The sequence below is a fragment of the Aedes albopictus genome, chromosome 2 (assembly GCF_035046485.1).
Source record: "Aedes albopictus strain Foshan chromosome 2, AalbF5, whole genome shotgun sequence".
Lineage (NCBI taxonomy): Eukaryota > Metazoa > Arthropoda > Insecta > Diptera > Culicidae > Aedes > Aedes albopictus.
Genome location: NC_085137.1, coordinates 210,932,505 through 210,944,881, shown reverse-complemented (window position 1 = coordinate 210,944,881; position 12,377 = coordinate 210,932,505). Strand labels below are relative to the sequence as shown.

Below are 12,377 nucleotides of genomic sequence, written 5' to 3'. Positions count from 1 at the left end.
CTTGCTTGAAGGCATCCATAAGGAAAGGTTGAAACATACTGTTTACGTTATTCTAAAATAGAGCATGCTCGAGGCACGACAGTTCACCTATAATGAAAAAAGCAAAGCTGGGTTCACAAGGTAACCTAAACAGAAGTTGCCCTACGAAAATGAACTTTTTGAAGTAGATCCACTTGGGCTACATACGCTTTTTACGCTGAAAATTGATCTGAGGTTTCCTTGCCGTAGCCACTACCCAAACTAGACAGGATAACGCACTTCACAATCACAGCACAAACAGGAAACATCAACGACGAACCAAATCGTGGTCAATTGAAAAACGCCAATGGCGAAAACGCATTAAGCGAACCCATATAGGCAGTAATGTAAGCTAATTAACAACATTTGAATAACCCCGCCCTTATTTAGCCTCAAATTTGAGACTTAAGAAGGGCAACTGATTATCTCGGAGAAACGCAAGGTCCACTGCACCATTGCTCCGGTTAGCGCAGTAAGGGCGTAATACTGTGGAGGACGCCCTAATTCTCCACAGGCTCCGTTTGTGGTTAGGTTTTTATTAGACCCCCCTAACCATTCATTCTTTGGCACGGTAAGCATAAAGCCGCATAACACCATGAATTAGGGGTCACCTGTTTAGTGGACTCTTACCACTGGATCAGGCGGTCCGTAGTGTTATTCTTAGCCAATTGAGACAACCGCTACCGACACTACACAGCTATCTAGGCTGATCGGGAAAAGAAGTTAACATTGATGGTCAACTTCCAAACGAACCCGAACAGCCGGTCCGAATTCATTTAGATTTAGAATTCATTTAGATATTTTTGGAAGAAGTTTTCGATGAACTCCTGTATTAATAATATGAGGAACTCATAATCGGATGCTAAACAGAACTTCTGTAGGAACTCCTGGGAGAATCCTGGAAAGAGCTCCTTGAGTAATCCCGGAAGAGATTTCGAAAGCAATCCCGGAAACAACTTTTGAAATAATTTCGGGAAAAAATCTCGGGTGAAATTGCTGGGAGGACTCAGAAGAAAAACCTGGTGTATTACTAAGAGAACATTTTGGAGGAGTCTAGAGATGGAACCCGTGAAGTAACCCCTGAAGGGCTCCGCGTTGCCGAAGAATTTAGTTTAATTGTATCCTATTTTGACAGTGTTACCGGGAAAACTGTGTCACTCTTGACGTCTTTCAAAACTTTGCTAAATTCACTAAATCAATATCTAATGCCAATACGCGATGCGAGTAAATTTTTATTTACCCCAAGCAGTGTTGCCAGATCAAAGAAAATAATATATCACAGGCTGTGCTGGGCTGGTCACGTCGAACGAATGTCAGCAAGACGTTAGGCGAAGATATAAACCACGCTACCCAAGCTATAATGTGTATAGTTGTACATACAAGATAATGCTCGTCAAAATTACCGGAGAGTTCGGTATATTTTTCAAATATAACCCTATATAACCCTAAACCCCCCCCCGTGGCTACGCCAGTGGCTTCTGCCATAATGCACGAGTTCCCGACATGCTTCGGCTGCTGCGGAGAGTTCTGAGAGAGACAACGGGGAAACCGCCACAACTGCGAGCAGCCGTTCGTTTAGCTGATGACGGAGAGTGCCTGGCATGATTTATAGCAGATGCATGTAAATTTAAAGCAAATATGCTTTAAAATCTGTAAACAAGCCGTCTGACCAGCAGCGGGCTGCTCGGCCAACGTTATTTCCTGGTGATTTGCATTTTTCTGCCGCAAATTTCAGTTGAACTTCAATTTACGTGCTATTTAACATTCATATTTTTTGCTGTGTGCATGCTGAATTGTTGCATTATAATAGTAATGATAGCTGAACTAAAAGTGATTTAATATTGGTGCGATAGCCCTCCAGTGTATGTGTCCATTTGCTCTTTGGTACTTCGCTCTACCAAGCTGGTAATTTCACAACAAGCGGTACCAACAATGTTTATTCGATTGGGGTGATATGACAGCCCTGATTTGCCCCAAATCCTCTTAGATTCATGGTGAATAGATAAAGGGTGAGTCGATAATTATTGTGCCATTTTCAAACAAACGTAACTTTTTTCCTACTTCACCAAAATCAACCAAATTTTGCACAGTTTCTCCTTATAGTCTATTGTTTACATAAAATGAATTAAGAAGTTATCAGTGAGATTCCGGTCGATATAGAATAAATTTAGTTAACAGTTCTAAAAAAGGTGTTGTACAATCACATGCTAAAATCAAAAATCATGGTATCGCGCCTTGGAACAATTAATGATTATACATTATCGGATCATCTTAATGTTCGTCAATAGGTTTCAGGAACGGTTGTCAGTGAAACATAAGCTTGGTGCTGGGTGAAAACCAGGCACGATGCACATAAACAAACCAGAGAACTTCCATTATTTGTTTTAAGTCGAGTTTGAACATGTCCACATGGAGGGCGTTAATTGAAAATGTCGTGAATTTCACTAAAACGCATCCCAAATTTGAACCTATACCACAAAGTTGAAATACGTACATATACTAAACTACTGTAAAAATTTGGTTTCATTCTTTTAACTGTAGACAATTTGCGAATCAGTTGAAGGTAGGGTGGCACAATAATTAACGACTCACCCTTTATATGCACTGTAAATGTAATCAATTCTTGATTATCTGTACAATTTCTTGTGGAGCAACACTTATACAAAAATCCATAAAAAATCTGTTCTGAATATATTGTACACTCCCGATCAAACGTTTGGGGTCACCCCCTCAAAAACATGTCATTTTTTAAGGCCATATCTCCGCCAATTTGCGTCCGATTTCAAAACCCTAGGTGTCATTCAAAAGATAATAAGTCAAAGTAACTTTGAACATGATTAAAGTGAAACTTTTACAAAAATATTTGTATGTGAACTTAACCCAAACCCAAATTTTCTAAAAAGTAAATAAAAAACTTACGGCAAATTCGCTGGAAATTGGGTCGACCAAATTTTAAGATGAGAGCGGTAAAATAACATATTTTCTATTAGCTTTCAACTGCTTTTCACAGAACTTGGCTGAAAAAATCTAGGAAAAAGGTTATTAAGTAAATTAACTCTTGATGTTATCGACCAAAAGTTTGGGGTCACCTTCGTAAAATATGGAAAGTAATTTGGTGATATCTTCGTCATCTATAGTTCAATTTTAGTTCTTTTTGGCTCATTTCAAAGATAATTAACTAAATTTACGTTTGATGTCTTTAATTTAAGGTTTTCAACAATTTTTATAAATTAAAATATTATGTAAAGTTAACACATTTCACCACATTCCAAAAAATGAGGCAATTTTACGTTAAGTTTTTTTTAACAAATATGTGTGGTTCAATGTCCATGCATTAAGTATCATTCATTATGTTTCAAATAAGCCAAGAAGAATTGAAATTGAATAAAAGATGACGAAGATATCACCAAATCACTTTTCCATGTTTTACGAAGGTGACCCCAAACTTTTGGTCGATGACATCAAGAGTTAATTTACTTAATAACTTTTTTCCTAGATTTTTTGGCCAAGTTCGGTAAAAAGCATTTGAAAGCTAATAAAAAATAGGTTATATTACCACTCTCATCTTAAAATTTGGTCGACCCAATAGGTTATATTACCGCTCTCATCTTAAAATTTGGTCGACCCAATTTCCAGCGAAACTGCCGTAGGTTTATATTCATTTTTTAGAAAATTTGGTCACTTTGGGTTAAGTTTACATACAAATATTTTTGTAAAAGTTTCACCTAAATCATGTTCAAAGTTACTTTGACTTATTATCTTTTGAATGCGACCTAGGGTTTTGAAATCGGACGCAAATTGGCGGAGATATGGGCGGAAAATGACATGTTTTTGAGGGGGTGGCCCCAAACTTTTGATCGGGAGTGTATATCCCCTGTTTTAAGAATTGAAGCAATTGTGGAAACCCCCTTCCAATTCACGCTCACTCCTAATTATATGAGCTTCCATTAACGTGTGGATTAATCAGGTTACTGCATCAGACCTTGTGACCCGATGAAACCTATATCTGACTCGCACACTTACCTCATCCTGCCGCTCCTACTTGATATCAGCTCGAGCATGAAAATCTGCGGTAAACCGCCATCGTACCCGGCTAAGCACTGCACTTCAACCGAGCTCTGCGTTTGATTGTTTATCGAACAATTTTTCACCGTCGATGGCAATCCTGTCGCGGAGGAGAAAAAACATAAAGTTAGGATAAAAATGAACCTCGCCTCACAATACACACGACTGTACGAACCGGCGAGAACCACTTGGAAAAAGCAGGGCCACTGCTGTATGCCAACCTCGTTCTGGCCCCAGCACGTCAGCGTCCCGTAGTCCTGATCCGAGACGGGCGTATAGCTCAAGATGCTCAGTGACCCATTTTTCACGAACCGCTCCTTGTTGATGTCAAGCGTTTCGCCCGAGTGATTAAACTTCCAGAAAAATTGCCGCGGCGGCGGATCGGCATGCACCTCGCACGGAATGTGCAACGGTTCGCTGCGGAACGCTCCCACGATGATGATTTTATCGGTGGCACAAACTGGGGCATCTGTTACGATTAAATTATGGGACCAATAAACTCACCAGAATTATAGTTTCCCGCTTCGACTCCCAACTTTTCAATGGCGGTTGTAGAACAAAATCGATGGACCAATTGGCGGAAACAAAATGGAAAATTGCTTGGGCAAATGTTTTATGTTTGAAAGGCCATTGTGCTTATAATAGCAAAACTGGTCATTGATTCATTGACTTTCTATTTCAGTGGAAGCGGAACAATCATGTGTTTTAACATATAGTTAGGCATTGTGTAATTATTGTGATGGTTCTCTCCAGGTTTTTTTTTTTAATGAAGCAAATCATTTTGCAATGTTTTAACACGGAACGTGTAACAGCCATTGTGGCCGCCTTGTACTCAGCTGAACCTAAAAGGAGCCTCTAGTAACCCATTTCAGGTAACCAATACTCACACTTCACCCGCAGCACGAGCTGGTTGCTGACCGTTTCTCCCTCGGCATTGATTGCGCTGCACGAGTAATTTCCGGACGAGTTACGGTTTACCTTTTGCAGGACTAGACTCTGGTTCGAGCGAATCACCCGTGCGGAAGCGTTGTGAGTAATCATGAGACCCTGGATGTGGAATGCCGGTTTTCCGGGTTGCAAGGATAGAAGAAGATAAAAAAAATCGTTGTAAATTAGTATTATATGATTGTGTTTTAAACTTTTTGTTCATATCAAGGTTCATATGTTTGCTAGTAGCTTTAAACAGTATTGTAGCTGGGTAATTCTCGCTGAGACCAAATGCATTTTCCTTACTTTTTTAGGGAGGACTTTTAAAAAATCGGCACCTTAATAATTTTTGAAGACAAGGTGTAAATAGTGGGCCGGTCTCAGCGAGAGTTACCCAGCCATAAAGATCTAGGCTAGGGCTTTCTTTGCCTGCCATTGAATGAATTTGTATATTGTGTGGCATGTACAACGATACACTATGCCCTACTAGAAAATTTTCCCGACCCGATCGGGAATCGAACCCACCGTATCCGGATTGGCGATCCATAGCCCTAAGCACTAGACTAACTGGAGACCCCTTTCTATAAGCTTTGAATGGGTAATTGCTGCTCTTAGCGGAGAAATCTAGAAATAGGCTCGTTGACAATTGAGGCAGTGTTGCCGGACGAGGGTGTGCTTGATGTGGTCCCCTTGGAGGACTGCTGGAGTACAGTCAAAGCAGTTATCCATAAAGCAGCCGAGAACCTTATCGGGTACGTAGAACGGAGTCGATGAAACGATTGACTTGACGAGGAGTGTACATTGAGCGGTTTTGGAGGAGAAGACCGCACCGTGGATGGTAATGCTGCAGCATGAAACCCGACAGAATGTGGAGCGGTACAGACAGAAGCGGAACCAACAGACCTGCCTCTTACGGTAGAAAAAAGAGCGTCACTAGGAAGAAGCAGAGTGCGAGGAAATTGAACAGCTATGCCGTTCCGAAGAAACACGGAAGTTCTACCAGAAGCTCAATGCAATGCACACCGTCTATGCAAAGCAGCGTAAGGGTTTTGGGTAAACTATCCAGTTCGTTCGAATCTCGACGGGGACTGCGATAAGTTGATGGATTATCCCCTGCTTCAACATCACCCTGGAAGGTGTTATGTGATGAACCGGGCTCATAACCCGGGCAGAAAAGAATTACAAAACAATTGCAAGTTTTACCATTCAAAACGAATTACTGAATGGTAAAATTTGTCATTGGTTTCTTTGAAATAAGTGACAAAAGGGCAAAAATAATAACTGACATTGTTCGTTAAAATAACTAAAGAATGTCAAATTTTGACATTACAATGGCAAACCAAGAACAAAAAAATTAAGATTGAGAATTGCAAAATATACCATTATTGAGTTATTGAAAAAAGTACAATATCAAAATTAGTTATTTCCTTGTCATCTAAAAGAAGGGTATATTAAGTTGTTTATTCCAATAACAAAATGAAAACTTATATGTTTTTTGGATGGAAAGCAATTGCAAACACATATCAAAATTTACCATTAGAATAACCAAAGTTCAAATTTTGTCATTATGTTGTTCTTGATAAGTGCCAAAATTGTGAGTGCATCAAACTTGCAAAAGGTTAACAATATCTCACCAATTGCAAAATTTGTTATGATAGCAAAATAAGACATTCAGTAGTTATTCTTCCAAATTTTAAAATGACAAACGAATGGCATATTTTGATATGATGCTATTCACATGTTGTTTTAAGCTCTTCATGAAGAACTCATGAATGACAAAATAAATTATGACAATAAAATTTGTTATTCTTTTGTTTTTGGTTTGCCATTCACCTCTACCCGGGAAGCCAGAGTACGTGCTTGGAAATCTTGTAATTAGAAGGCACAAAAGGTTGCTAATTGACTAATTGAGAAATGAAATTCGTGAAAATAATCGCGTTCTGGTGGGATTCGAACTCACGACTCCGTATTCGCTAGACCCGCGCTTTAACCAACTAAGCCACAGAACAGGTAATGATACTGCGGAATAGAAAGCCAAACTGACTCCGAAGCCATACACTCCTTTTTCGTAAACCCATCTCTCTTTCGGCCTAGATGCCAATCCACAACAAACTCGCGTTTATGTCCGTTAACTACAAGCGAGAGCGAATGTTCCGCGGCTTAGTTGGTTAAAGCGCAGTTCTAACGAATACGGAATCATGAGTTCGAATTCCACCAGAACGCGTTTTTTTAAACAAATTTCATCTTTCAATTTGTCAATTAGCAACATTACGTGCCTTCTAATTACAAGTTCTTCCAGTATGTTTCAGGCATATTAGCAAATCGAACCAGTTTTTGAAAATTCCAAAATCGATGAAAATGCATTAGTTTAAGGTAAACCTGGGCAAGTTGAAACGGGTGGGGCAAGATGGAACGCGAAGTTTTGAAATAGATTTCAATACAATTCGGAAATTTATCCTTCACTAAAAGATTGTTCGTATCAAAGACTATGTGTTATGGCAATCAAACTGTTTATCATCATTAGAAAATATCATGTTAACCCGCATTTTCATCTTGCCCCACCCGTTTCTACTTGTCCCGGTGTATCTTATTGAAATTTTTTGATGAGGTGTTAAGTAAATGGTTATGTTATTACTTTGAAAGCCTAACAAATGAGGATATTTATCATTGAATATTTGAAAATGGCATCTTACCACACTTTCCTCTAAACAGCTTAAAAAAGTGAGAGACGAACCAGCCAAGGGCTAAAAATCTCTATAATAAAGACAAATCAATCAATCACTTAGAAAAGTGTTGCGTTTTAGGTGCTGAAATGTTGTCGGGAGCAAAACGCACCTTGACATTTTCCGCTCTGAGTTCTAATGAACTACCACGCGGCTCCATCCATCTGTTTGCGGCAGGAATGGCAAGTGCACGAGGTACAGGGGGTGGCCACAATGTTTGGGATAGGCAACTTTTTTTTTCTCTATGAACTTTTTTCAACATGCTATAACTTTTCATTGAGTGCATCAAAAAATCTCAAATTTTGACTGCTTGTCAACCTATTATATGTGCATCATTGGTACAAATTTGGGCTCGATCGAATAATGTTTCGCAAAGTTAAAACCGATCGGGTAAAACACTATTTTTTAGACAACTCATTTTTGAGCTGTCATATCTCGGAAACAAGTGAATCGAATTGAATGAAATTTTGAACGTACACTAACAATATGCGAATGCTTCACAAACCACTAAAACATAGGTACTTTTTAAACATTGAAAAAAGTTATCATGGATTGACACTTTTTGGATTTTTCTCTAAAAACTGATTTTTTTACATCAATGTCAATAAATTTTAGTTTTGATATCCAAAGATTTTCCACTTCTGTTCTCAAGATATTTCTAATCAGATATATTCCAGCCTATTTAGATTGAAGGAAGAACACATTAAGTAATTTTTGTGTGGTATTGTAAATTTAACTTATTTTCCTCCATATGGGTAAAAATTTCAACCCGGTATAACTTAATTCGCCGTGAGAAAATATTACATTTTATAACGTCGTATTAAATATCAATATATTGTTGATAAACGTTAAAAAATTCATTCAATTCGGTTCACTGGTTTCCGAGATATGACAGTTCAAAAATTAGTTGTCTAAATAATAGTGTTTTACCCGAACGGTTCTTACTTCGCGAAAAATTTATCAATCGAGCCCAAATTTGTATCAATGATGCACATATAATAGGTTGACAAACAGTCAAAATTTGAGAATTTTTGATGCACTCTATGAAAAGTTACAGCATATTGAATTTTTTTTGTGGGAGAAAAAAAACTTGCCTATCCCAATCATTTTGGCCATCCCCTGTAGATGGTAGTTAAAGGGGTTATTTCATATAATTGCACAATGGTCGGAAAAAGATAAAGTTCGGCCAAAACTCTTTTTATGTATTTAACCGAAGTTATAGGTTGTCTAGATATGTTATATAGTATTTTTAGTGTTTCAAAAGGGGTATTCAAAAATTACGTAACTTCAATAATTTAAAAATCTGTATAAGTCAGTAAACTCCACATTTTTTGAGTTTTTTGTTAGAAAATCAATTTGAATTGAATTGAATGATTAACTTTCGATCAAATCCAATCAATTTTGTTCAAAACGTGTAAGAAATGTGGGAAGATAAATTATATTTCAGTCAAAAATGGAAAAAAATACGTAAAATATATGAAAAAACATAATTTTTTTAAACAGCTCTAATTTGAAAACCAGCAAATTTCTGCAAAATGTTTAAACGTTTTTATGCAGCCCTAGGCATGATTTTTAAGATGTACTATTCGAAATTGCGGCGACACGTGACGACACGAACCGTTTTTTAACTTAAAAATTACTAAAATTCCTAAGGTATAATATATGAAAATTTGAAATGTTTTGTCACATATTAATTTTGCACCATACATGCATTCGAACTGTTAAACAACAAGCTTTCATATGCTGGATAACATAAAACACGTATTAGATTCTCAGAATATTAACATTTTACTTTTTTCGAGTGGTTCATTTTTCAAATTTGTGACATAGGCCACTTTGGCAGTGAAAATGTCGTTAAAATGTAAAAGCCGACATGCTTTAAATCAAGAATCATAAAACTACAATACATTAACTTTGTTATAAGATAAAATAAAGTTTAAAAATATCAAATTCGTTTCTTGGTAGTTTTGGCCGCTCCTTTCTTTGGAGCGCGACCAATGTGAATTGGCGCGCAATCGCTTACATTCCGTGCGCTTCAAATTAGAAAATCTTCTCAAATGTGGGAAATCATCGTTTTCCACAAATTTCATTTAAATATTCTAATCATTCTTGGGCTTTTGTGGGCTTCGTGGCCGAGCGGTTAGTGGCGCCAGTCATTTAGTTGTCTCGTTAGCTTCGGAGTGTAGGTTCGATTCCCGCTCCAATCGGGAAAACTTTTCGACAAACAAAATCTTTCTCCACCGGTCCACTGGGCGTTAGATGTGTTGCCTAATGTTAGTAATGTTCAGTCTGTGCGGCCTCTGGCTGAAGACGGTGTAATTGTCTTTTCAAACCGGCTTAATTTTACATCTAATTTGCTTGTATATGTAGCAAACTTCATTTATATAATGAAATAGCGTAAAGACGGTTTGCCCCGGGGATGCTGGGTTACCCTTCATATACTGTTCGGATTTTCCGTCTGTTTTCCGCAAATAAAATGGACTGTAATTAAACGGTTAGAAGAAAAACGTGTTTTATTATTCTCGCGACGGTCCACTAACTAACTACCCACAGTAAAAACAATGCGAACCAAAAAAAAATAGGGTTACCAACTTAGCAATTCAAATCGTTGGTTTTCAAATCGACCGTTAGTCTGAACATTCTCCCCGGCCTTGCAGTTTCAGCAGAAACTCAATCCTCGTTAGGTAGCAGTGACAGCTTAGCTGTTGTTCTCTTGAAGATGCCCCCGGACGTCCGCACGGATACCACTCTGGTAACTCCATCGGATCCAGTGTGTGTCTGCACTACCCTACCCAATCTCCACTGAAGGGGGGGTACGTTGTCCTCTCGCAATATCACCATATCGCCAATCTTCAACTCCTTATGCTGACGATTATGTCTCGGACGGCGCTGGAGCTCCTGCAGGTAGTCGGAAGACCACCGAATCCAAAAAGCGTCCCTCATTTTCTGCATTTCTTGATACTTAGACAGTGTACTCAATTTCAGGTTTTCCAACGATGGTTCTGGAATCGCAGTCAGCTCTCTGCCGACTATCAAATGTGCTGGACTGATAGCCTTGAGATCACTGGGATCAGATGACATCGGTACGAGTGGCCTTGAATTTAAAATAGCCTCGATCTGGGTGATGAGCGTGCTCCACTGGTCATATGTGTATTTCGACTCGCCAACTACTCGCTTGATGTGACGTTTTGCCGACTTAACTCCAGCTTCCCATACACCTCCAAATTCAGGGGAACGAGCCGGAATGAATTGCCATTTGATCTCCAACGGCAAACAATACTCGTTGATGGCCATCGTTGTAGATTCTGTCTGGAACAGTTGGTATAGCTGATGTAGTTCCGAATTTGCTCCGATAAAATTTGTTGCATTATCGGACAGTATTAGAGTAGGTACTCCTCTCCGTGACACGAACCGTTTCAGAACGTTGATGAATGCTTGACTAGAGAGATCAACTGCCATTTCCATATGGATAGCCTTGGATGATAAACACACGAAAAGTGCGATGTACCCTTTAACAATAACCGGTTTACGTGGATTGCCAGTTTTGATTGAAAACGGTCCTGCATAATCTACACCAACTCGTGAGAAAACGTCTGACCGAGTAACTCGATATGCCGGAAGGTCTCCCATGTAACGTGGTAACTTCGTTGGATTAGTCTTGAAACAACGTACGCATTTCCTCAAATGTTGCTGAACACGATTCCGACCATCAAGTATCCAAAACCTCTGACGGAGAAGAGATAACAATCCGCTTGGGCCAATATGCAAGTACATCTGGTGCAAATCGTCGATGATGATTTTCGTCACGTGATGCTTTGATGGTAGAATGACGGGATGACGTTGGGCAAATGTTAGATTTGCGTGTTTGATTCGCCCTCCAACTCTCAGGATACCTTGCTCCAAGATCGGGTTGAGGTACCGAAGCTTCCCAACGTATCGGTGTTTGGGATCACCAGTACGCTGATACTTTTCAATTTGCTGGATTTCTTCAGGAAAATGCACTGCTTGAAGTGCCTTCATGATCAAGTCTAGGCTTACCTTGTACTCATCCACGGTTGGGTACAGTTGATGATCGTTATCCGTACGAATCTTTCTTGCCTTTCTGATAAATCGAGCCACATAAGCCATGACTCGTCGCAGACGCCTAAACGAACTGAACCTGGTCAGAACTGGAAGTTCGTAGGGACCTTCACATTCCTGTGCTGTACAAGTAACTTTCTTCACGTCCGGAATGTCGACAACTTCTTCTTCTTTGAAATCTGCAAATGATGCCGTTCGTAGAAAAGTAGGCCCGTGCCACCAAACGTCATTGATTTTCAAATCCGCAGGGTAGACACCACGCGACAGCATATCGGCCGGGTTTGATTTGGACTCCACGTATTTACGTTCGTATTCCTTAGTGGTTCTATTGATCTCCGTAACACGATTTGACACAAAGGTGTTGAGCTGATGAGGTGGCTTATTCAACCAGCATAACACGATATTTGAATCCGTCCATAACACCACCTTGTTGAATCGTTGTTTAATTGCCGCCATAACAACGTCAACCAATCTAGCCATTAGAACAAATCCGCATAGCTCCAGTCGTGGAATAGTTTGATTGGGGGCAACTCTGGATTTGCTTGTCAGAAGGTGAAGCTCCGC

General features: G+C 39.3%; 1 protein-coding gene across 1 annotated transcript in view; it reads right to left on the bottom strand.

The window, feature by feature from the left end:
• Positions 1 to 12,377, bottom strand: part of LOC109420894 (neural cell adhesion molecule 1) — a 176,676-nt gene that overhangs the window by 39,990 nt on the left and 124,309 nt on the right. Inside the window, exons 6-8 of the mRNA XM_062847950.1 lie at positions 4,971 to 5,130; positions 4,259 to 4,552; positions 4,042 to 4,183 (exon numbers count right to left, since the gene is read on the bottom strand). Of these exons, the coding sequence (XP_062703934.1) occupies positions 4,042 to 4,183; positions 4,259 to 4,552; positions 4,971 to 5,130 (596 nt within the window). The remainder of the gene's footprint in view (positions 1 to 4,041; positions 4,184 to 4,258; positions 4,553 to 4,970; positions 5,131 to 12,377) is intronic.